This window comes from Trachemys scripta, chromosome 2 (genome assembly GCF_013100865.1).
Source record: "Trachemys scripta elegans isolate TJP31775 chromosome 2, CAS_Tse_1.0, whole genome shotgun sequence".
Lineage (NCBI taxonomy): Eukaryota > Metazoa > Chordata > Testudines > Emydidae > Trachemys > Trachemys scripta.
Window position 1 is genome coordinate 42457431 of NC_048299.1, and position 24403 is coordinate 42481833.

Genomic DNA, 24403 nt, shown 5'->3' on the forward strand with positions numbered 1-24403 from the left:
TGGTGTGGAGGCAGACTAAGGTGACTGAAGGGGTTTTCTGTCAGTGTAGGAATGCTATCTCTCCAAGCAATGGTAGCCAAGTTGATGGAAGTATTCTTCTTCCCTTGTTTTTTCTTTTGTTCCCTAATGCTAAATACAGATATAAGAAAGTCTTGGTGTTTGTATTTGCCTGAAAAAATAAACTACTCTCTGAAACGTGGAGGGGGAAAAGAGATTTTCAGCCTACATAACACAAGCTAAATAAGACCGAGGCACCACCTTGCTCACTTCCTGCATTTCTTCTCCCATCAGATTTCCAGCATGTAGTGATCTTTTAGACTTGCTGAATCTGCCCCAGGCAAACTTAGGTGGCCTACAAATGACCCACAGAACGCTTATTGGACCTATTCCATAAAAAGCCACTGGCCTGCTGGATGACCTTGAGCAAGTAACTTCAGTTTGCCATGCCTCAGTTTCTCCATCTATAAAATCAGGATAATGATCCTCTACTTCTTTGTAAAATGCTTTGAAATCTAGTGATGAAAAGAGATAGGTATTATACAATTCCTAGAAGAGAAGCTACTGTAAACTTCTTGGGAAAAGCAGCGCTGACAATTCCCATGATTTTACTGTGAGTTTTGTGATATTGTGGGTATGGTGGTGTTTTTTTTAAGCAGCAGTTTCTGGAGTTATGGGATTATGAGAATCTCAGCTTTTTTTTTCTTTTCTTTTTGTAAATTTCTATCCTCCTTGTGGTTGTAAACTTAGCCTTTTGGACCTCGAGCACAAGGAAAATTTAAAAAACCCAAATTTATTATTTTTTACATTTAATGATTTTTAAGCCAATCTCATCATTTTTGGAGACCTAACTCAAGATTTTTTATGTTGGGGGTTGGTGATGCTGAAAAAGAACTCTGAGAAGCATTTACAGTTATTTGTATAACTTTTGCATACAAATGTAGTTCCATTTTATCTCTGTGTTTTGTGTGTGTGTGTGTGTGTGTCTGTTACAGTCCTTACCTATTAGCAAAAGATGGTGATTGGCTGCAGGGCTTGATCACATTACACCACAGTGGCATAGCAGGAATAGGCTGTAGGAGCAGATTTTGAAGGATGTTGGATAGGAAATCGTTCCAAGAGGGAATCCTGGGAGTTGTAGTTTTGGAAACCGGGATAAATTATACATCAGGGGAGAAGCGGGACTACAATCCCAGAAGCCTTTGAGCATTTCTGGGAAAGGCCACGACTTCCTGAAAGGCTGAGGAAAAGGGAATAACAGCAACACCAGCCGCTCCTTAGTATTTGCAAATAACGAGTTGCGTGCGTAGGAAGGGGGTATGTGTGATTAGTAATGTTGTTGCTTTACAGTCATTTACCCACAATGTTTTTTAGCCTTTTCTATTTAGGATCGGGTGGATTTCAGTGTTTATAGCTAATGAAAAACCATGATTGCATATCTGCAGGTGGGAGAGAAGCAGAATTGTAATGATGATCCCTTTTTATTTATATCTTTATAGCACGAAATGGGAGCTTAGTTGCCCAGATTTCCTGAGAGAACTGGGCTCTTTCCTTATTACTGGGTGTTCATGTTCAAATGTAATAAAAATGCGGTGTTGGGGGGAGGGGTGAATAATCAGCCTGAAGTTGTTTTGATGATAATTATGTCCTGATTCACAGTCTAACCCACGCAGTGCTGCCATTTGTAGGGGTTGGTCGTAGGCTGTTTAACAACAGTTCCTTCATCTTTTCATTAGTCACAAGAGGCACTTGCATTTGCTGTTTGTATACTCTGAAATATGCTCAACTTTAGCCTGGGCTCTCAGTATTGCTACATTGCAAGATTCTAGGTTTCTTGTTGACTTTTAGTTTGTAGAATAAATTGTTTTGGTAAATGAGATTATACCTGTGATTGTTAATACTGTAATATATTCTAGCATTCACTGAAAGGTCTCTGGGTTAGTGAATTAGTGTGCTTGCTGTATTTTTAACCATAACTCAATGCACTTTTTGGACCAATTACCATAATAATTACACTTGACACAATCTTTTGAAAATGTTGTTGTAGTGTAGAATATTCCTGAAACCCACTAATTTGAGGCCTCTATCTATAAATCTGTGATCTGTGTTATATTAGGCTTCTCTAGATGTGACTTGTTTGTAGGCTTTTGCAAAGTTGGGGCTGTGTAGTTGTATCTTTTCCTCTTTTAGCAAATCTGTGGCTGCATAGGCATAATTTATTCTACCCTCTAAGAATGTGCAGAGTTCCTGGGTGAATGAATACGGAGCTAGGACTTGGGAATAGAGTGGGTTATATAGTCATTGAATAATGTATCTGATAAAAATGCTATTATACATTAAATACATTTTTTATTTTTATTTTAAACATTCACCCACCTTGAGAGCTTACCAAATAATGTACTGATTAATGCTTTCTTCACTAAATATAAGCAATGAATAATTTTATCCATTGCTTAATCAGCTCCACTGAGGATGTTCTGTTCCAAAATACCTTTAAAATATGAGCTAAGAGAGAACCTCTGTTTATATATATATATATATATATATATATATCAGTGGTATTGAGTTTTATAGCTTCTGTGTGTCAGGCATAAAGGATGCCTTTGATCCCACACTTTAGCAGGTCCGACATTCCATCTACTAGGATGCAGTACTACACGTACATGCTAGCTAATACATTTCATGTTCCTCTTCCCCACAATTTAAAACTAGTTCTTAAGCAGGTGGGGTGCACAGCTGTTCAAGTCCAACAATTGTGCCCCATTGTTGCGCACAGGTGCTGCCTAGCCTACATATTGACTAGTGAGGCTAGAACTCAAGATCTTCAACTCCAGGAAGAGAAGTCTCTACCATTTAGGGTAAAGCAGAATGTTCTGTAACTGTTAATAGTATTGTACCCACTTGTGCCCACAGGCTAAGTCTATATTGAAGTAAGGGACTGTTGTGTGTTTGACGTAGTTCATCCACTGACAAAGAATCTGCACGCCAGCTGGAGCGCCAGAGCAGGGCCACGCCACATGGTCTGGCCTCTGACCCAGCGCCCCGGCCGGAGCGGGGCCGAGCCACTGGTCCAGCTCACAGGCTTAAAACAGCTTGCGGACCATCGTTTGCCCACCCCTGTTCTAAGTACTGATCAGCAGAGCTCTTTTGAGAACCAAGAAATTGGGGGAGCCAGGCACCGAGGATGGGGTAAGGAAAGTCCGTGAGAGGATCTTACCCCGACTGGCTAAAGTCAAATTGGTAACCAAAAGCTGAGATAACAACCTGAAATGTATTTATCACTAGGAATGTAGATTCAAGATTCAGAATATCTCTGTGACAGAGTCTGGGAACTTCCCCAGCAACACAGGTCTCTTCCGCTGAAGTACTCGGACATCAGGCTGGGGATTAAATATCCTTGGCACAAAGAGAGATAGAGAGGGGCAGAGGCATAGGTGGTCCTGTAGGGAAAAACTCTAGGACTGGAGAAAGCTTAGGCTGAATGTAATGTTCCGTTGTTTTATTTAAGTTAACAATAAAGGCAATGCCAGGAAGGTGGCTGGCATTCTAAGCTGTGTGTTGGCGAAGGGCTGGCTCTTCCCAGCTTGCAGCCGTTTCAGAATTTCTGTATTAATGCTGCAACTGGAATTACATGAAAGAAAACCTGCAATTGACATTTTCCTCATATGTTCTCTTTCCTAGATTCAAGAGCACATCTTTTCTGCTCCCAACAGTTGCCAGGGTTTCTCCTGATTTGAATACACCTTTTGGTGAGTATGTATTATCTGTCCTTATGCAAGCAGTTCACCTCTGAGCAATATTAGCAATTGAAGACACATCCTGCCTAACAATATTTGCCACATAGGGCAAATTGCCACTGTCTGTGTGATTAGAGATAACTGCCTGTAGAGGGTCCGGACTCACCCCTGCGGCGCCTCCTGCTGGTCATCTCGGGAATTAGCTCTTCTAGCATCCTGGAGCACCCCCTGCAGGATGGTGATCCACCTGTCCTCTGGCCCCATGTCCCTCCCAGACCCCCGTGCCCTTGTATCTGGGGTGCTGCCCCCTGGCAGTACACCCCTCAGTACTAGGGTCTCCCCTCCCTGGGGGACCCCCACCCACTATCCCTACCTCACCTCAGAATAAAGCTACTGCCAATCACCAACTAGGCCCCGCTCCCTGGGGCAGTCTGCAGTATAGGCCACTCATCACTGGCAAGGAGGGTTTGGACCTGCTGCCTTGGCCTAGCCCTGGGCTGACCTCTGCAACCCCCAGTACCCCTTGGCCTCCTACCAGGCTAGAGCGCCCCAGCTCCTCAGCCTTGCCCCAGCCCTGCTCCACTACAGGTACCCTGTCTAGCTCCCTGCAGAGAGAGACTGCTGAGTGCCTGGCTCCCAGCCTTCTTATACCGGCCAGCAGGGGCCTGACTGGGGTATGGCCCAGCTGTGGCTACTTCCCCAATCAGCCCAGTAGCTTTTCCCTTTGCCCCAGCCCTCTGCCAGGGCTGTTTTAAACCCTTCCGGCAGGAGCAGGGTAACCACCCCACTACACTGCCTGACCCCACAAAGTGGAGGAGAGAAGTGAAGACTTTAGTAACCAGAGAAAGAAAAGTGCTATTTCCATATCTCAGAGTGGTTTGACCTTCCCTCCATGAAGAGGAAAAAGATTCAACCTCTACACAATATGTACACTCCTTTCCCTGCCATTATTTGCATAATGAAGTGCATATTGACGTATGAGAACCCAGGTCCCTCGATTTCTGTGCCTGTTCTAAAGACAAGACCATATTTCTTCCCATTTCACTTCCCTATTGTTGGAGAGCCAGAAGAGGCTGTGAGTAATCCAGTTGGGGAAAGCTTGGGTAGGTCACTTGGTGACAGTAAATTCTCTGAGAATTGTCACTAGTATTTGTCCTGCCTGAATATTTGAACATGTGAAGAATAAAATCATTTTTATTCTAGATTTTTTTTTTCTGTGTTAAGGCTTTTGAATAAGTTGTGTAGCGTTCGTGAGAAGTTGCAGATTGAGAATCCTGGAGACCTCTCCCTAACTGCAGAACTGTAGCATGTGACAGATGCTAGTCATGTTGCACATTGCATTGCTGACAGATGCTCAGATACTGTTGTGAGGAATGCAGGATCAGACTCTGAAGAACAGAATGGCAAGCTTCAGCTTCTGCACACAGTACAAGAAGGACCACTCAGAGAGATGGAGAGGACGGTTGACACTCGGTGTCCACTTAGTAAAGAGAACTTGTATAGTTCCTTTTTTCCACCACCTGCAATAACAATAGGAAAGATATTTTGTAGCTACATCAGAATTTGTCACCCTTGGCATCTATCTAGTCTAGTTGATGGCTTTTCCTAGAGTCCATCCCCATGGCATATAGCATTCATCACCATAGTATCTGAATGATGGTTTACAGGCAAAATAGGTCCTTACAGAACCTTTACTGTATGTGTGTTGTGTCAGCATGGCCACAACAGATTTGGAAATAACTACTGGGCCACTGTTTCCTTTAACATCATCATTAGCATATGAATAGAAACATGAATGTATAAGAGGTTGTTTACTACAGAAGGTGTGTTCTCTGTAATGTCCACAAGTAGCTGCAATTTCTACTAAAGTAGCATATGAAGCACGTATCCTTTAAAGAGGTTGTTAGCTGTTTCTCAAAACATTTCTCAGGAGCCTTGAATCATTTGTCTATTCCTAATTCTTGCACTCCAGGAAGATGATGTTAAAACATAATTTCAAAATAATCTGCTTCATGTTATAGCACTTGTATCCTGTTTACCATCTGCATTTCTACTAATCCCAAGCGTTGACAGCATAGCAAATGCTCTCTCTTCATTTAAACGTACTGGATTGGCTGAAGTGATGGTTTATGAATCTGGAGAGGAGAGAAGGAGCACTGTACTGTGCTGGATTGTATGGCTATACCATTCCCTCACAATGCCAGCTCTTTTGCAATTAGGAAAATGTACCCAGCTATCCAAATAAACCCTACAATGTCTCTGTTTCTCCTTCATGAGCTCACAATAGGACCAGATCTACCCTCTCTCCCTTTGTTCCTCGTCTCTGAGTTCCTTTGCATTTGGATATGCACTTATCAAATACAAATATTTAAAATGCACACAGAAAACATGTAAACACCATGTAAAACTAGGCTATAAAATGAATCTAAAAGAAATCCAGCCCAAATACACAACCGTACAATATTAAAGCAAGTCTGGAGCAAGACAAATCCAATCACCACCAGGAAAACCATACCACAAAATATGTCAATTCTCTCTGAACTGCACTCCCACCTCGCAGGGTCCTAGAGCCCGGGCTCCAGACTGAGCCCAGAAGTCAACACAGCAGTGAAACAGCCCCGCAGCCTGAGTGTGAGTCAGCTGGCACAGGCCAGCCACGGGTGTCTTAAGCTGATCTAAGGCCCCACTGGTGTAGGAAGTATCCTAGAATGTCAGGGTTGGAAGGGAACTCAGGAGGTCATCTAGTCCAGCCCCCTGCTCAAAGCAGGACCAATCAGATACGGTTGGGTAGAAAGGGATAGCTGGTGTGCAAAAAAAAAAAAAAAAAAAGAAATGGCACTCACAAAACTGTAATAGGCCAGCCAATATAAATAGATCTTGTAGTATGGTCTAGAGGCAGCCAAAAACAGACTGAAGACTGATGTCCTCTGTCCATGTATCTGGTACAGCAGACAGAGTTACCCATGCGGTCCTAACCCTCACTAGAACTGGGCACAGAGTCACTGGCATAATTACATCTACCAGTATTCTATGGAAAAACTAGATACCTGTATGTTTCCCTTGGATCCTCAGGTATCTGAGGATGCTGAGAGGTGACCTGACCTCTCTGTCCTCATATGTTTTCTTTCCCTGCTTCCCAAGACCCTTAACTGCTTTTATAGTTTCTGTTATTGCAAAGAGATCTGTGGACAAAGTGGGTTAGCAGTTGACCTCTGATAAATCTTGAGCTTGTTCTGATCTCTTCTGGCAGGGAGTTCCATAGCCAGTGGCCCCACTGCTGAGAATGCTGTCCCACCAGGGGACTTGTGTCTTATCATAGCTGCCTGACAGATATGTCCTTCTCAAGCTTGTCTGTTTTTCCACTAGTGTCTAAGCTGCAAGACACAACATTTGATCTCATAGTAAAGCTAAAATTACCTCCCAAATTTAGAGGCGTAAATGTATCTATTATTTCTTGGCCTCTTATATGCACTGATGCAGCTCGAAACATTTAGATTGAGGCGTATGTTAAGTAAACTGTGGTACAGAGAAAGGGGCACCTTTGGGCTGTTTTACTCATGGGATAGTCCCGTTAACTCCCATCAGAGTGCTCCTCTGAGTAAGATGAGGAGGGTGTGGCCTACCCTCAGCTAGGTGTGCAGTGTATAAATGGTGCCTTTGTGGTAAGTGAGGGTATGTCTACACAACAACTAGACACCCGCGGCTGGCCTGTGCCAGCTGATTCGGGCATGCGGGGCTCGGGCTGTTGGGCTGTTTCAGTGCTGTGTAGACTTCTGGGCTCAGTCTGGAGCCCAGGTTCTAGGACCCTGTGTGCTGGGAGTTCAGTACAGAGAGAACTGACATATATAACTTTTTAACAAGCAAGTCTAATTGCTTTTTTTGTACTTTACTATAAAACAAAAATACCACAGACAAAAGACTCACTTTTTTTTGCATCTGGTTAATTTGTTTGTATCTGCCTCAAATATGTGGTAGGAAGGTAACAAGTAATTGTATCTTGTGTGTGTTCAAAACCTCACTTTTTTAAAAAAAGGTAAGTTTGGATCAGGGGTGGCCAACCTGTGGCTCCAGAGCCACATGTGGGTCTTCAGAAGTTAATATGCGGCTCCTTGCATAGGCGCCAACTCCGGGGCTGGAGCTACAGGTGCCAACTTTCCAGGATGCTGGGGGGGTGCTCACTGCCCCCACTCCTCCCCTTCCCACCCCCTTTCCTGAGCCTGCCATGCCCTCGCTCCTCCCCCTCCACCCCAGAGCCTCCTGCACGCCATGAAACAACTGATGGGGAGGGAGGGAAGGCTGATCGGTGGGACTGTTAATTGTTTGTTCTTAATGCTTGACAGTTACTGACAGTAACTTATCAAAGGCTGAATCTCCATTGCCTTGCGCTTTGTGTCAATGCTTAGGCCTGTGCAAAATGTGTGTAAAAAGCTACTGAACCCAAATGGCAGTGTTTTACACCCACTTCGCACTCATTTTACACTAGTGTAAAAGATTCCACATGGTGCATGGCTGTGGAGAAGCAGGTCCTGAAGTTTGCTCTTCTGCTATGTTAAAATGTTCCTTTTAAGACTCTTCCCTTCTAAACCCATCTCTTTTCATCACAGGGAGTGTTTTCTGTGGGCCAACATGGGCTGCCGGGATGTTCATGCAGCGACAGTACTGGCCTTCCTCAGTGGAACAGCCTCGGTAGCAGGACTTTTTGCTGCAGTTTTACTTCCTAACTGGAGACTGATGAGGCTGCACACATTCAACAAAAATGAAAAGAATCTGACAGTTTACACTGGACTCTGGATTAAGTGTGCGCGCTTTGATGGAAGCAGAGACTGTGTGATATATGACACAGAGTGGTACACAGCAGTCGATCAGCTGGATTTACGGGTTCTCCAATTTGCGCTCCCCTGTAGTATGCTAACTGCTGTCTCCGCTCTGCTGCTGTGTTTGATCGGCATGTGTAACACGGCCTTTGTGTCAAATGTACCAAACATCAAACTTGCTAAATGTCTTGTAAATAGTCCAGGCTGCCACCTTGTGGCTGGTCTGTTGTTTCTACTTGCATGTGCCATTTGTCTCACACCATCAATCTGGGTAATTTTTTATAACAACTACCTGAACAAAAAATATGAGCCAGTTTTTACCTTTGATATTTCAGTGTATATTACCATTGCCAGTGCAGGAGGCCTGTTTTTCACTTCAGTTCTGTTATTTCTGTGGTATTGTGCATGCAAAACCTTACCGTCCCCATTCTGGCAGCCTCTCTATTCCCATGCCTCGAGCATGCATAGCTATGCCTCCCAGCCCTATTCTGCACGATCTCGGCTCTCTGCCATTGAAATTGACATTCCTGTTGTAACACATGCTTCTTAAAGAAAACAAAACGTGTTTCGAAAGCCAAATGTTCATTCTGGCTCAAACCTTGGAAATTGAAGGCCTGATTCTCTGCTGCTTTGCCTCATGTTTAATCATTTACACCTGTGCAAAGTGGATGTAATATATTCCCAAATCAGACTGTACAAGGTTGAAGACCATAGAGAATTGGGTCCACAATATTTTTAAGTCTGTTACTTTTTAATGTATTTCAGACCGATCTCTTCTTTGAATTTACTCCTAGAAAATATTGACTGCTGCTAATGCTGTAATGACATGCCATTGATCAAAAATAATTTTTACAGAGACCTTCTGGCACATCCACTCCTCCTCCTGCTTATTCAGACCAAAGGTGTTTTGAACTTCTTTACTGATTTGATGAGGTATTCCTAGGTCCCGATCCTGCAATAAGAATTATATAGGTAGACCCATTCCACTGTGCATTGCCCTACTAAAGACAATGGGGCTTTTTGTGGGGTTCCCATTGCAGGATGGCACACTCTGAAGAATGTGATCTGCCAGTTGGAGCAGGAGGATGAGTAGGAAATGGGCTACAAAGCCTTGCATGTATTTTGGGATGTGATCTCTGAAAACAGTATTTGACAAACTAATTGAGTCTTGTTACCATGTTCTTGTTTTCCACTGTGCATAAACAAAACCCATCTGCTTATGAACTTCAAATGCAGCATTAGTGTCAAATTACCCTTTAATCTCAAAGTAAAAATCAGAGATTTAAAAAAAAAAAAACAGTTCAACTAATAGTTTTCAGTCCTATTGCAATGGCCTAGGCTAAATCTCAGAAGTTGGGATTTTTTCCCTGCTCTTCTTCAGTGCATTTTCATTCCATTCAGTGGATTTTGATAAATTATGAATCTCATCAGATTTTTCCATTTTATGATTTATTTAAAAATACCACTTGTAATTCAAACATTTTGGTTTAAAACTTGAATATTGTATTTTAAGGGGCGTCATCATCGAGAAGTACAAGCCTAAAATGAAAACTGCTTTAGCATTATTCTGTTCTGGAGCAGAATGTCCTCCAGATTTCAAATGTATTGCATAAACATTGAACAACTTTACAGAATATTGAACACTATTTGCTGTATTATAAACAGGCTACAGGGAAGCAGATTGTAACTACATGGGGAAAGATTCATCATTCTGGATGTCTTAATGTATATATTAATGAAAACAAGCTTATGTATTTTCAAAGGTGATATTAATGGAAAGTTGTTTTTTTTTTTAAACAGTGGTTGTCAGGCTTTTCAGGCTATATTTTATTTATTTATAGATAAGGATTTCACCTTTCCAACCCTTGGCTTCAATATCTCTCCCCTATTCAATTGTTGTTGTTTTTTTGACCCAAGTTGGTTTCTAGGCTCCCTTTGAAGAGAAGTTTCCATCCCCCTAAAATGAGGTCCCTAGTCATCTGTAAGCTTCATAAGTAGACATATAAGCTAAGATTTTTCAAAGTTTAAGTGATTATAAACCATAATTTGAGATACATTAAAGGACCCTGATTTTTCATGAAGTGCTAGCACACACCTTCTGAAAAATCAAGGTTTCTCAGGTTGGGTACTGAAAATTACTAGTCACATCTGAAAATCCTAGCCTTACACTGAAGTGTAATAATCTCAGTACAGACATTTCTGACTCACTGTGTTTCTGATATGTTCAAATCTTTTCATGTTTGAAATGTGGTTCCAGTCTGAAAAGTGACTTTGTGTTAGTGGCACTGTGGAGTTTGTGTATTTGTGTCTCATTTACTCCATAGCAAATTTGCTCCGTTCGCAATTTAAAAATGAAAAAAAAATTGTTTCCAATTCCTTGCCCTGTAAACATAAGCTGGGATCTCAGAGTCAAGCTGGGATCTTTCCTTCTCCATGTATTAGCACTAGTAATAAATATTCCACAGGGCAACTGATGCCCTCCCAGGATCTTTATTTCTGTTGCATTCCTTTTCAACACACTACCTCAACCTTATTTAGACCCCAGACTAAGTTTGCAGAGTAGGGAGTTAGAAAAGATATGGTCTTACTTTCAACCAGAGAACATTTTATATGGCGTCATAATACACATGAACTCTATGGGGCCATTCCTATACAGTTATTTTTCAGAGAGGAACTATGCTTTAAGGTCATTTTCCTTGTCCTGCTACAGATAATTGTAATATTTGTTTCTGCTATGCATGCTGCTACCTGCTTAGTCCGGGTCACTACAGCAAAGGAAACACTGACTGGAGGCCCACCCCCATGGCCTTATTCTGAATGATTTGAGTTTGCCATTAAACGTTCCTGAGCCATGGCCAGTGTCTCTTCTGCCTCTAGAGACTGAACCTGCAAGGTGCCGAGCACTCTAGAGCGATGCTCAGTGCCTGCAACTCCCATTGACTTGACAAGGAATTGAGGGTGCTCAGCTTCTCTACACAATCAGCACCTTATAAGACTCTGGGCTCTTATTCTGTAAAGAGGATTTTCAATTGAAAGCAAATGCATCTGGTGATGTGTTCCGTATAGGTATCTTCTTAAATTGGTGGATTTTCTGATTTTTTGGCAGCTGTTTTGCATTTTGACTGATTTTCTGCACTATTTAGGCCTTATTAACATAAATTGCTGTTAAGCTGATAAAACCTTGCTCTGAAAATTGTACCTTTCTAAAACTCTGAGATGGGCCTGAGCTGTGATGCTTGTGGATCCCAAAGTTTCTGGGTTTCAATTCAGGCCATCTCTGTTAAAGATATTATGTTGCATCGTGTATAGTTCATAAATGCACTGCACGGTTATCTACTAAGGAGTGTTAATGTGAGTTGCAAAATATGTCCCAAGTGAAAATGATTTTGAGTGCTGTGCTGTATCTCTCTTTGTTTATGAAAATCTTGTATTTTTCCAAGTAGAATTCCAGTTTGACTTTCAGTAATGTTTAATTATGGTGGGGGTTCTTTTTATGTAAAACAGAAAATATGTATTTTTAATAAAATGTGTTTACATACAGATGTGGTTTATTTTTAGATTTTTTTTATATAGAAAAAAATTAAAATTGCACCATACACGTTAAAATACAAAACCTATTTACGTGATCTTCCATTGGTCATTGACTTTGTCAGAAAATCTTTGAACTTCTTTCATCGACTCCAAATGTATTACATCTAGTGCATTCCTCAGATCCACTAATTTTGTAATTCTGTCCAAAAAAAATTCTGCCAGTTTTTACCTTTTATTAATTCCTTCTGCCTATTGTTGGCTCTGTCATAATCCAAAAGTTTGATATTTATTAGTATTTCCCCATGATTTTAAACAGAAAATTAGACTAAAAGAAATAATATGTGGGAGACAACTGACTTGGGATACCAAGAAGATTTCCTCATTGGAATGGTCTCAGTAGCAGGACTTTTTGAAACAGCTTTACTGGAGATAAATGTGACTGTACACAATCATGGTGCTTTCTGGGGTTGCTTGTTCTGATTGATTCAGATGTGTAATACACAGGGATCAGTTTAAGAAAAAAGGCGCAGTCATCAGATTAATTCCTCACCTTTCCGTCCTGCCTGGAGCTTGTGGGGGGCTGTCACCAGCTCTACCTGACCTTTTCTTTCTGGTGGTAGCTCCCCATCTTCTAGCAGGTATCTCTGATTTTTCACAGCTTCCAGTGCGAGCAGGGCCACTTGTTGAGCCTGTGGCATCTCGCTTGCAGCCTGGGGCCCATGGTGGTGACTGGGAAACTGGAATTAATGGCTGGTGCTGCAAATTGAGCAGGAGATAGCAAGCTTGGGCACCCAGAGTGTCTGGGGTTGCTGTTATTTCTAGCCTGCCAGTTAGGCTGGTAGCTGCACTTGAGCAGCTAGCTGGGCTTGTAGCTACTCTTGCATCTTTACTGTTAGGCCATCAATTTTGTAATTCCTTCTGGCACATTAGTCCCAATTACTGACAGCCAAGGTGGCCCCTGCAGTATAACAAAACACCATAGTAACCTACTGGGTTAAGGAGATGTGGAACACAGGAGAACCAATAATCCTATGTCTGAAGCATAATCTGCCTATCATGTCCTACAAGACAAATCCGCTAAGGATTATGATTGTATTGAGGGCTCGGTGCTGCATCGTCTGGTGGTTCCCCTAAGAGCTGCTAGTCTGAGCATTGATCAAAGTAATATCTGCCAGGGACTAGACCTCCTCATGGTTGTCACACAAATGAGGTCAAAATCCCATTTCTTGTGCCAGATGTAGCTGGGCCTCAGTTCCTACCACTAACCGCCAGGGGCTTTTTGCCTTAATTCAAAAGTAAAACAGCTCAGAGAGGTCTCATTTATTAGGCTGTAGATAACATCAGAACAAAGATAGTCTGATGCAAAATGCCTCTGAGCTGGCTGGACAAACATACCAAACCATCTATAACCTACAAAGTAAAACCTGCAGCCCCAGGATTAGTTCACAGGTCACCCATGTAGATTCCCTGAGTTTCCTTTTGACAGCTTGTTTCCCTAGAGACTGCCTTCTCATTCTAAGGGCTTGTGTTAGCAATACTGCGGCATAGCTGCCTTTGTTATATAGTGACTCACATTCTCAACAGAATTCTAATTTTTCTCTCACAACTTTTCTGTGCTATGCAAGGAAGTCTCCTGGGTCTTACCTTCCGCACATCTCTCCAATGCCTGGATTTGTTACCAGATATTAACAATATCTCAGCAATATCTTCACTTTATTAGGGAAACTGGGATTTGGGGTGCATCAGAGGCATGAGGATCCCCAAAAGTTTGCGTGCTGCCTGTCACAAATACCACCACGTATTACTGGGTCTGCTTTGATATTATCATAAGCCGGTGTGAGATGTTTCATGTTTTCATGGGCTGCCAAAGACACTTTTCACTCCTTCTGTGCTGGTGGTGCAAACACTACTTCCAGAGTTACGTGTTCTAGTTCCTTGTATTTGGTTTTACTCTTTGTAACCCTCTGCTGTAGCGACAGAGAGCATTTGTTTATTACTGAGTTTATATTTTTCTGTTCACAAAATAAAAGTAAACAGTATGGAAGGACTCTGCGTTTCTTCTTGAGCAATTAAACTTCCATGTAAGGTTTCAGGTAGTTTTTTTGCTGCTAGTGTTATCTGTGTCCAAACCACTATAGCTCTTTTCTCTCTCTTATTCAAGGAGTTGGTATTTGACCTGAGGCCCCCCCAGATTGGCTCATTTTGAGTTATCACTTGGAGTTTGTGGTAAAACAAGATTGCTGCTGTTGTTTCTTTGTCCACTAATCTTTGCTTGGGCCCATTGAACCTTTTGTTGTTGTTGCTATTTTCAGTTCACCCTCCATATTTTCCTCCCTGGCCTCCATCGTCTATCCTACCATGTGACCCTTGAAGCTATTTAACAGGAGATTTAGTTTCAATATCACTTTATCCTACAGAAGAGAGACACGAATGTATTCTCACCTACTTTCCCATTTTCTTTCATACAGATATTCTTCCCTCGCACTCATTCCCATCCCAATCTAATAAGTGACTTCTTATCAGAGGAGTAATGCTTCATTCTCTCCATCTAGGGATAAACTGCAAGTTTCAACTCAGGGTGTTCCCTTTGAATACTTTCACCAGGGTCAAAGTTTGTCCTCCCCATTCTCTTCCACTTTTACATCTCTGGAAGGAGCCAGGGTCAGCTTTCTTAACTTGCACAAGATGGCAATGGCTCTTGTTGGCCCCTGTAATCACAGCTCCTGCAAATGTGTGTTCCACAGTGTGCCCAATGTTGTATTCATTAGTACTATGTGCTCTCAAGGGTGGTCCAAGAAAAAGGGGAGTCTAGAGAATCAGTTGGCTTCCTTGCCCCGCTTTTGCAGTGGGGGCAAAATAACCTAAGTGGTTTCAAGACTGAGCTTGATAAGTTTATGGAAGGGATGGTATGATGAGACTGCCTACAATGGCACGTAGCTGATCTGCGACTGCTAGTAGCAAATATCTCCAATGGCTTGTGATGGACACTAAATGGGAAGGGTTCTGAGTTATTACAGCTAATTCTTTCCCAGGTGTCTGGCTAGTGGGTCTTTCCCACATGCTAATGGTCTAACTCAGGGGTAGGCAACCTATGGCACGTGTGCCAAAGGCAGCACACGAGCTGATTTTCAGTGGCACTCACACTGTCCGGGTCCTGGCCACCGGTCCGGGGGTTCTGCATTTTAATTTAATTTTAAATGAAGCTTCTTAAACATTTAAAAAACCTTATTTACTTTTACATACAACAATAGTTTAGTTATATATTATAGACTTATAGAAAGAGACCTTCTAAAGAAACCTTAAATTAGAGTGAATAAATGAAGACTCGGCACACCACTTCTGAAAGGTTGCCGACCCCTGGTCTAACTGATCACCATATTTGGGGTCAAGAAAGAATTTTCCCTGGGGTCAGATTGGCAGAGACACTGGGGGGTTTCACCTTCCTCTGCAGCATAGGGCACTGGTCACTTGCAGATATAAACTAGTGTAAATGGTGGATTCTCTGTAACTTGAAGTCTTTAAATCATAATTTGAGGAGTTCAATAACTCAGCCAAAGGTTATGTGTCTATTGCAGGAGTGGGTGGGTGAGGTTCTGTGGCCTGCAATGTGCAGGAGGTCAGACTTAGATGATCATGATGGCCCCTTCTGACCTTAAAGTCTATGAGTCTTACAAATATAAGTTACATAGCTAAATTTTACTGATATTGTCTGCCTGGCACAGGTATCCAAATGGCATCTCTAAATTCCGAAAGTCCTATCATTGCAGAATCATGCCCCAAATACTGAATGGCAGTGTGGAATGCCACAGGAGCAGTTGTAATGCTGTTCCTTCTCAGGACAGTAGCTTTCCGTTTCAGGCAAGTCTGGTAGGATTGTACTGCTAAAGCTGAGAGCTAGTATCACGATCATAGACAAAAACATTTCTTTCTTTTTTTTTAACTTCTGCAGAAATGTGTGATATAGGCTACTACCATGGTCAGGACTCTAGATTAAATAGTCGAGTGATGGTCTCTGTGATGATTAATCCCATGTTCCTATATAAAATCATGAAATTTGTTTTGCACACGAGAAAACAATGCTAATGATTTTTCTGCTATGATCTGTGTATGTGTATGGAACTATGCTGTATAAAATGGCAGATAAATACTGTTTCTTGGCTGGATAAAAGTAATGCAGCCAGGTTTCCTGTTACAAAACTGTTCAGCAAAAGAACAAACCCAACCTTTCATCCAGGGATCTGGAAGCCTTAAAATCAGCATTTCATAATTAGACACACTGTCTGGGCAAGTTAAAAAATTTTCAACAAGAATCACTGAGCCCTGTCTAGCATTTATCCACTCAGCATATACCATATCAGAAAATCCATTATCGTCCTGTATTTGAAATATTAGAGAGGACTAAATAGTAGCAGCTATTTATATGCTGCCAATTTTAACTGAAACATGAGTTTTAAAGCACTTGGCTTGTCATTTTAAGTTACGTTATCATAACCATAAATCTCACCACAATATACTGTAATGTAATCGAGAGGTGAAATTCAATACAATGAACCATTCTGTTGAACAATGCACTTGGCAGTTGAAACTGACCTGCACCTTTTATTTCACTACTAGGCACTTTCTTTAGATCCTGTAGAAAATTCTTACCATGCCTTGTACGTGTGACAAGAGTTATAACAGCTAGCGGTCAAAAGTGTTCCCCAGCAGGTGGAGCACACCCTCTTGCTGATGAGGCAAAAAAATGCATTATTTTTATCTGCCTATATGGCTCCAGGATCACTGTATAAATATTTAATTTTAAAAATCATATTTACTCAACAGATTCTAACTAACCTGTTGTAAATATAATGGGGCAAATTCATCTCTTGTTTAACTTCAGTGATTATAGCAGGGATGAATTTGTCACAGTAAGTTTATAGGAAAATTGTAAGTCCTATAATAAGATTACTTATATTAACTCCTCATTACACTCCAATATCCTGATCCTGCAAACACATACTCAATTGGACTGCTCCCAGATGTAAACCTTTGCAAGACTGGGGATTAGTGTATCGTTCAGAATATCCAGATGACCACTATGCCGGTATGGACCTCTGTATTCACACCCTACACACTATTGTAATAATCTTGGTACAAAACATGCCTTGTGAGGGATCATTTGAAAATTAATAACTCACTGGTCAATAATATCATGATGAAATGTATGTAGCAACTTTATATGTAAAGTTATGAATATACTGAAATCACGACAGAAGTGTGCTTACCAGACAAGTCTGGGGAGTTGGGTAAACCTGTTTCTCAAAGTTGGTGGGCAATCACCTATCAAGTGATTTGGTAAAGAAGGGGGCAGGAACAAACAGATCTGCATCTAGGAAACAACAGCATGGAACCTTTTTCACCACCAGACTCTTTGTCTCTGTCCTCAGAGACGGAATTAACTTTATCTAGGGGTTACCCTCAGGAAAATGCATTTCCAAAGGGTGACCTAACTATAAAAGTGAGGGGCAAAAACACCCAAGATATCTCTCCCCATCCATCTCTCACCTTTTCACCTAAGAAGACAAAAGAAACAGTTGTTGGACTTTGGGAGCAGACCCTGGCCTGAGAGCTTGGTCAACAATGTTACTTGAAACATGCAATAAGGGATTTCACCTTGAACCAAGTCTAGTTTGTTAAGTTTTAGTGCTAGGACGTGTTTTGTCTTTATTTCTCTTGTAAACACTTCTGACTTGAATGCCCTATACTTGTGCTCACTTAAAACCTATCTCCTTGTATTTAAATAAACTGGTTTTATTCTTTAATTAAAACCAATCCAGTGCTGTGAATTGTCTGGGTAACTCTATTTAAGGTATCAGAATGTCGTATATTGATCCCTTTAGATGGGCAATGGACCTAATATATCTTGACTGCCCAGAAGAGGGCTGGACAGAGCAGAACACACTTTTTGGGAGGAAATCCAGGACTAGGAGTGTGTTGGAGTCAACCTGCATGTAGTAACCAAGGCTGCTGGAAGCCAGAGTGTGGCCGGTGTGTTGCTGACAGGCTGCTGGGGTCAGAGTTGTTGGACCAGAGTTGTAGCTATACACAAACACTCAGGATGTGATCTGCATGCTGTTTGTGAAGAGCCCAGGTTGGAAGCTATGCAGCAAAGCATTGTGAGGCACCCCAGCATGCAGAGCAAGGGTGACATGCCCCTCACTGAATTGCACACTGGAATGTCATGTCCACCTCAAATTATTTGGATCCCCAATAAATATGTTAAAACGAAGAGTCCTTGTGGAAAGGTGGTTGTTATAGTAAGGCAGCAGAATGGGAATCAGGAGCTTTGGGTTCTAATCTCTGTTTTGCCAGAGACTTTCTGTGTGACCATGGGGAATCACATTAACTCCATGCTGCAGTTTCCCTGTTTGTAAAATGAGGTTATTAATACTTCTCAGTCACACAGGGATGTTGTAAGGTCCACTGTTAAAAATTACCATGTTAAAACTGCATCTTCTTACTCAGCAGAACTGTTCCTTGTGTGTATGCAGTCATATCTGCTGACCAAAGGCCCCAATTCAGCAAGATACTTAAGCATGTGAGTAGACTTATTGATTTCAGTGAGACTAATCATAGGCTTAAGTTAGGCACAAACTCAAGTTTCTTGGTGAATTGACACAGTAACAAAAAAACCCACCACACAGTCCTGTGAGCCCTGCAGAACCAGTATAGTAACAACAAAGACACAAAGAAGAGTAACCTGGATTCTAATCAAGTTAATGTGTTATTAACTGAATTGTTTACTAAAGTTCTGATCAGTTACACCCGAGGAAACCCACTGAAAGTGATGAGGTTACACACTATTACTAAGGGCATCAATTTGAAAATAACAAGGCTGCATAACTGAGGACATAACTTGACCTTTAGAACTTTATTACTGGTGGTAAAGCAGAAAAATGGAAAAACTTCCCCTTAACTCTCGGAGCACAGGCTGAGTTTACAGGGCTGACTATTATAAAAATTATATTACTTGTAATTACTTGTATTTGACAAGGAAATTATGAGAGATACTGAACTAGATCTGTTTAAAAACCTGAACATTTTCTGATGAAAATTTTTTTGGCAGGAGAGGGTTGTTTGGTATTCAGCTTATCCTCTTCTTCAACCTTTTGCTGGTTCCAAATCATGTTTTGTGGGAAGGGATCATATCTCTTCATTCCATTTTACCCAGGATTTATAACGTTAGAGGGAGTCGTTACCCAATCAGAAAATAAAAGATGATTCATTATTATAGCTATGGCTATTGTAACAGAATTACAGTAGCTGTTCATAAATTATATTTACGTTTTGTCTCCCAGTGGAATAAATAATAGATTAGAAGAGCCAAATTATTACAATATTTCCATATAACTTTCAAGCAATTCTTTTTCAAGTTTTCTGCCTCTGTCATAACTTGTTGCCCCATTTGAAAGCCATTTTCTTGAGGACTAATGTGCTAGAAGCAATTCAGGAGAAAGAATTGTAATCAAGTTGTAATCAGAAACGCAACATGTAAGAATTAGCTAGATGACTCCTGTTCTGCTTCAGACATAATTCAATACATGTAATGGAAACTCTAGCTACTGGATGCAAGTTTTGAGAAATTTCCAAGAATATGTTCCAAGTGATTCAAGAGTTTCAGATTCATTTGTACAGAATTTGTAAAACCTTGTGCTTTACTTCTAACCAAAGCAATATGTGACACATAGTGGACTTTAGTTTTTTTAAAGTCTAGCAAAGTTATTCCTGCTCATTTCCAATCTCAGTCTCTGTGGCCTAAACACCTTTGAGGACCTGGGCCTACGTCTTTCCTCTCCTTTCTCACAACCTATTTCTTCCATTTCATTCCTCACGATAAAGAAGGTGAACTTGTATATCTTCTCTTTCTCCTCACCCACCCTTCCATGTAGCTGTGGCAGTGTTGACAGCAAATCTCTCTTTGTTCTGTGTTTATAAAGTGCCTACCACAATGGGGTCTACAATAATAATATTGTGCCAACTTGAGCGTTCAAAATTCATGAGTTAGACCGCAAAAAACACAAGATTTTTGTTTTAAAAAGTCTTGGGTCCTTTTTATTTGTCTTCTGGTTTCTGAGCTTTGGGGTGCACTTGCTTCATGTATTCAAGCTTTTCTCCACAACCATGACAACTAGAATTTTTTTTATTTAAATGAAAGCTGGGATTCTCATGTAATCACTTGATTCCAGCAGTTGGGGTTTTAAGAAAAGTACCAAATATTACAAGACTCCATATAAAATTACAAAAATTGGCAACACTCCTTCCCCTGCCTTCTCTTCCCTACTGCCCCCGCCCCTGTCCAAGTGTTAGTCTGAAAAGCCAGAAGGCCTAGCTGCTGGGTGTTTTACCAGAGTTGACTAGTAGAGAGCTCTCCTGCCAACAAAAAACTCCTCTCCTCCTCCCCCTCATCCCCCAGCAGCAGCAGGTTTGTCGGCAGGAGAGCTCTTTCTGTTCACACTGGCACTTTTCGTCGGTAAAACTTTTGTCATTCGGAAGTGTGGTTTTTTTAAAACCCATGAACGACAAAAGTTTTGCCGATGAAATGCCAACATAGACAAAGCCTAATCTTCACTCTTTAATTCTGTCTAAGAATAGTCAGAGTGCCAGCTAATGCACTCAGGCAACTGTCTCATGTTATTTTTAGGGTTGTCTTCTAAAACGTGGGAGCCAATTAGCTACAAGTTCCATACATCCCCAAAACTGGCTCTGATGACAAAACTTTGTAACATTCTGTATGTTCTGATGAACCTGTCCTTAGTTGCACCCAAGTTGAGTCATATTTGCCAAAAAAAACCCAGCACAATCATTGGTTTCTGGTCATGTCCCCCAGGGTAGCTGGGATTTCGGATTGGTAAAAGCTGGGAAGCTTTAGAGGCAGCTGCTGCCAATCTCTGTTGCCTTCAATACTCTGATGGCCTGCAAACTGGGAGTGCTTCCCTGCAGAGAAATGGATGAGAGGGACAGCTAAGTAGGCAGCCTCACAAACCAGCCTTTTGCAATGGGAGCACCCTCAGACCCTTTCTCCAGTCCAACAAAGGATGTGACTTTCCAGCCCAATTAGGGTATGTCTTCACTGCCCTGGCAGTGCTTTAACGTGGCTGTGTGATCGCGGCACCGGCGCTGAGAGAGAGATAAAAAATCCCACCCTCACGAGGGGAGTAGCTCCCAGCGCTGGTGCACTGTCTATGTTGCCACTTTAAACTTGCATGGTTCAGGGGGGTGTTTTTTAACACCCCTGAGCGGGAAAGTTTCAGCGCTGTAAAGTGGCAGTGTAGACAAGGCCTTAGTGTTACTCCTAGCTCGACTTCTGTCCACACACAACAATCTCTAGCTCAAATAAAAGTGGTGCTTTACAATCAAGCTAGTTGGTCCTTCACAGGGATTTGGGTTGAAGTTCGAGTGATGCAGACTGGCAGAAATTGAAGAGGTCACTTGAGAAAATGAGGACTCCCTACCCCTTCCCTCCCACCCATCCACACCAGAAGAAAGGAGTACCCTGAGGGTGACTCTAATGGAATGCACAAGTTGCACATCCCTTCTGACTTCTGCTAGTTTAACCTAGAGACTACTGTTTCCTTGCTGTGAAATATAAGCACTTCACATGGGCCTCTTTCACTTCTGTATTGTATGTTGCTATCCAATATCTTTGATCAGTCTCTCTCACTATTATCAGGTTTCTCATTCCTAAAGAAAGTGCATATAATATTTTCCTCCAGATGCATTATGTTGCGTTATTCCAAGCTGCTTGTTTTCTAGTTGTGTTTTAACATGCCTAAGACCATTTTCTCCTCTCATTTTCTTTGTCGGACCAGTCTGGGATGGTCCTTCTCTCTTATGATCTATTATTCTATAGGCCCAATTTCAGCAACCCTCAGCTGAGACAACACAAAATCAGGCTTTCAGAATGAGATTCTTTATCTGTGTTTAGAAAGGTGGGTTTGATACAGATCTAACTGCAACCCTATCTTTTGTCTATGGTCATTTAACAAGTTTTCAGGCCAGGTAAATATTACGCTTACAATGCTTATTCTAACAACTTTACTGGGTATTGCTCAAGTATGTAAGCTCAACAGAACTACCACCACATGTCACCATAGACTAAACCTCACTGAACTTTCATGAAATAATCAGGCAATGGATAACCAAGCCAAATCTTGTATAAATGTCAGTCTTCCAAATCTGCCCAGCCTACCTAAGAGGGAAGATGGCAAAAGATGACCTAAACTTTTCATACCACAAGTTCGTCCCAAGACACACAAATCCCACTCTTTCCTAGGTCCCAGGTGCACAGGGCTCATTGGCAATTAATCACATTTAAGCAGGTTTTCTCTATTCCTAGATTCTAAGAAAAGATACTATCCAATCCTGGGAGTGAAGAAACAGATAACTTGTATGGTTAGTATACCCTCCCCCCCCCCCCCCCCCACACACACACACCTCCTTAAGAAAAAAAATCCTATTTCACTATATTTTGTTTTCCCTCATTACCATTCTACCATTACTTTTTCCATATACTGCAGTCAAATTCATCTTCCTCTCCATTCGCTGCAGATCTGCTCTTACTCTACATCCCTTTTCACTCTTCAAACTCAACCTCTAGACACTCACTCTGGTGCACAAGGTCACAAGACTAACCTACTTTATACCAACGAAACATTGCTTGTGTAAAAATCAATATTCCACTATAGAAAGCAAAAAAATCCAACAACAGTGAAGTAAAGTAGACTGCTGTCTATATTTCCTTCCATTGGCCAGATTATTTCAAGATCAAGAAGCTTGGATGACTATACCTACTAAAAGAGCTCCGATACTCACGTATGCCTTTCACTATCTCAAAAATATAGCAAAATACCCAAACATAATTGAAATGCAGAAATACAATTCACTATTGCCCACTACCAGCAAACCAAGCAACTCAAATGAGCCTCTCCCTCCCAAAAAGATTTGTAACATGTGTTTGCTAACCCACCTTCGAAAAGTTACTTGTATTTTATTTTCCTAAAGGAACCTTCCTACAAGTTTGGCCACTTACAAGGGTAATTAAAATCTCTAGTCAATTTAACAGGTTCCTTCTATTAAGATATTTAGGCTTCTGGACTTCCTTAGCTGATTTAGTTGATACAGTTATATAGGAAGCACTTTGATTTATTCCCTCAACACAACTGAAGTGCCATAGCCCTGGTCTACACTACGAGTTTAGGTCGAATTTAGCAGCATTAGATCGATTTAACCCTGCACCCATCCACACGACGAAGCCATTTTTGTCGATTTAAAGGGCTCTTAAAATCTATTTCTGTACTCCTCCCCGACGAGGGGATTAGCACTGAAATCGACCCTGCTGGGTCGAATTTGAGGTAGGGTGGATGCAATTCGACGGTATTGGCCTCCGGGAGCTATCCCAGAATGCTCCATTGTGACCACTCTGGACTGCACTCTCAACTCAGATGCACTGGCCAGATAGACAGGAAAAGCCCAGCGAACTTTTGAATTTCATTTCCTGTTTGGCCAGCATAGCGAGCTCATCAGCACAGGTGACCATGGAGTCCCAGAATCGCAAAAGAGCTCCAGCATGGACCAAATGGGAGGTACTGTATCTGATCGCTGTATGGAGAGATGAATCTGTGCTATCCGAACTCCGTTCCAAAAGACGAAATGCCGGAATATTTGAAAAAATCTCCAAGGGCATGAAAGACACAGGTTATAACAGGGACCCGCAGCAGTGAAGCCTACCAAAGAACCAGAGAGACAAACGGCCACTCCAGGTCAGAGCCCCAGACATGCCACTTCTATGATGAGCTGCATGCCATTCTAGGGAGTGCCCCTACAACCCCACTCGTGTGCTTCCCTCTTCCCCCACCCCTCCCAGGCTACCTTGGCAGTTATCCCCCCATTTGTGTGATGAATTAATAAAGAATGCATGAATTTGAAACAACAATGACTTTATTGCCTCTGCAAGCGGAGATCAAAGGGGGGAGGGGAGGGCGGTTGGCTTACAAGGAAGTAGAGTGAACCAAGGGGGCAGGTTTTCATCAAGGAGAAACAAACAGAACTTTCACATCGTAGCCTGGCCAGTCATGAAACTAGTTTTCAAAGCTTCTTTGATGCACAGCGCGCCCTGCTGTGCTCTTTTAACCACCCTGGTGTCTGGCTGCGTGTAATCAGCGGCCAGGCAATTTGCCTCAACCTCCCACCCCGCCATAAACGTCTCCCCCTTGCTCTCACAGATATTGTGGAGCACACAGCAAGCAGTAATAGCGATGGGAATATTGGTTTCGCTAACCAGGTCAG

The 24403-nt window shown here is 41.8% G+C and overlaps 1 protein-coding gene across 2 annotated transcripts; it reads left to right on the top strand.

The window, feature by feature from the left end:
• Positions 1-1201: 1201 nt before the first annotated feature.
• Positions 1202-9847, top strand: CLDN12 (claudin 12). 2 transcript variants are annotated; one of them, XM_034760404.1, is made up of 4 exons: positions 1203-1314; positions 2774-2855; positions 3679-3746; positions 8339-9847. In XM_034760404.1, exon 4 carries the CDS (start codon positions 8361-8363, stop codon positions 9096-9098), a length of 738 nt encoding a protein of 245 aa, XP_034616295.1. In that variant the 5' UTR covers positions 1203-1314; positions 2774-2855; positions 3679-3746; positions 8339-8360; the 3' UTR covers positions 9099-9847. The 2 variants fall into 2 exon arrangements, with proteins under 2 accessions (XP_034616294.1, XP_034616295.1); XM_034760403.1 differs by lacking the exon at positions 2774-2855 and having other exon boundaries at positions 1202-1314.
• The last annotated feature ends 14556 nt before the right edge of the window (positions 9848-24403 follow it).

Bases quoted from the DNA above. Each gene is read 5' to 3' on its own strand.
- CLDN12 (XM_034760403.1), top strand. From the start codon at position 8,361: ATGGGCTGCCGGGATGTTCATGCAGCGACAGTACTGGCCTTCCTCAGT.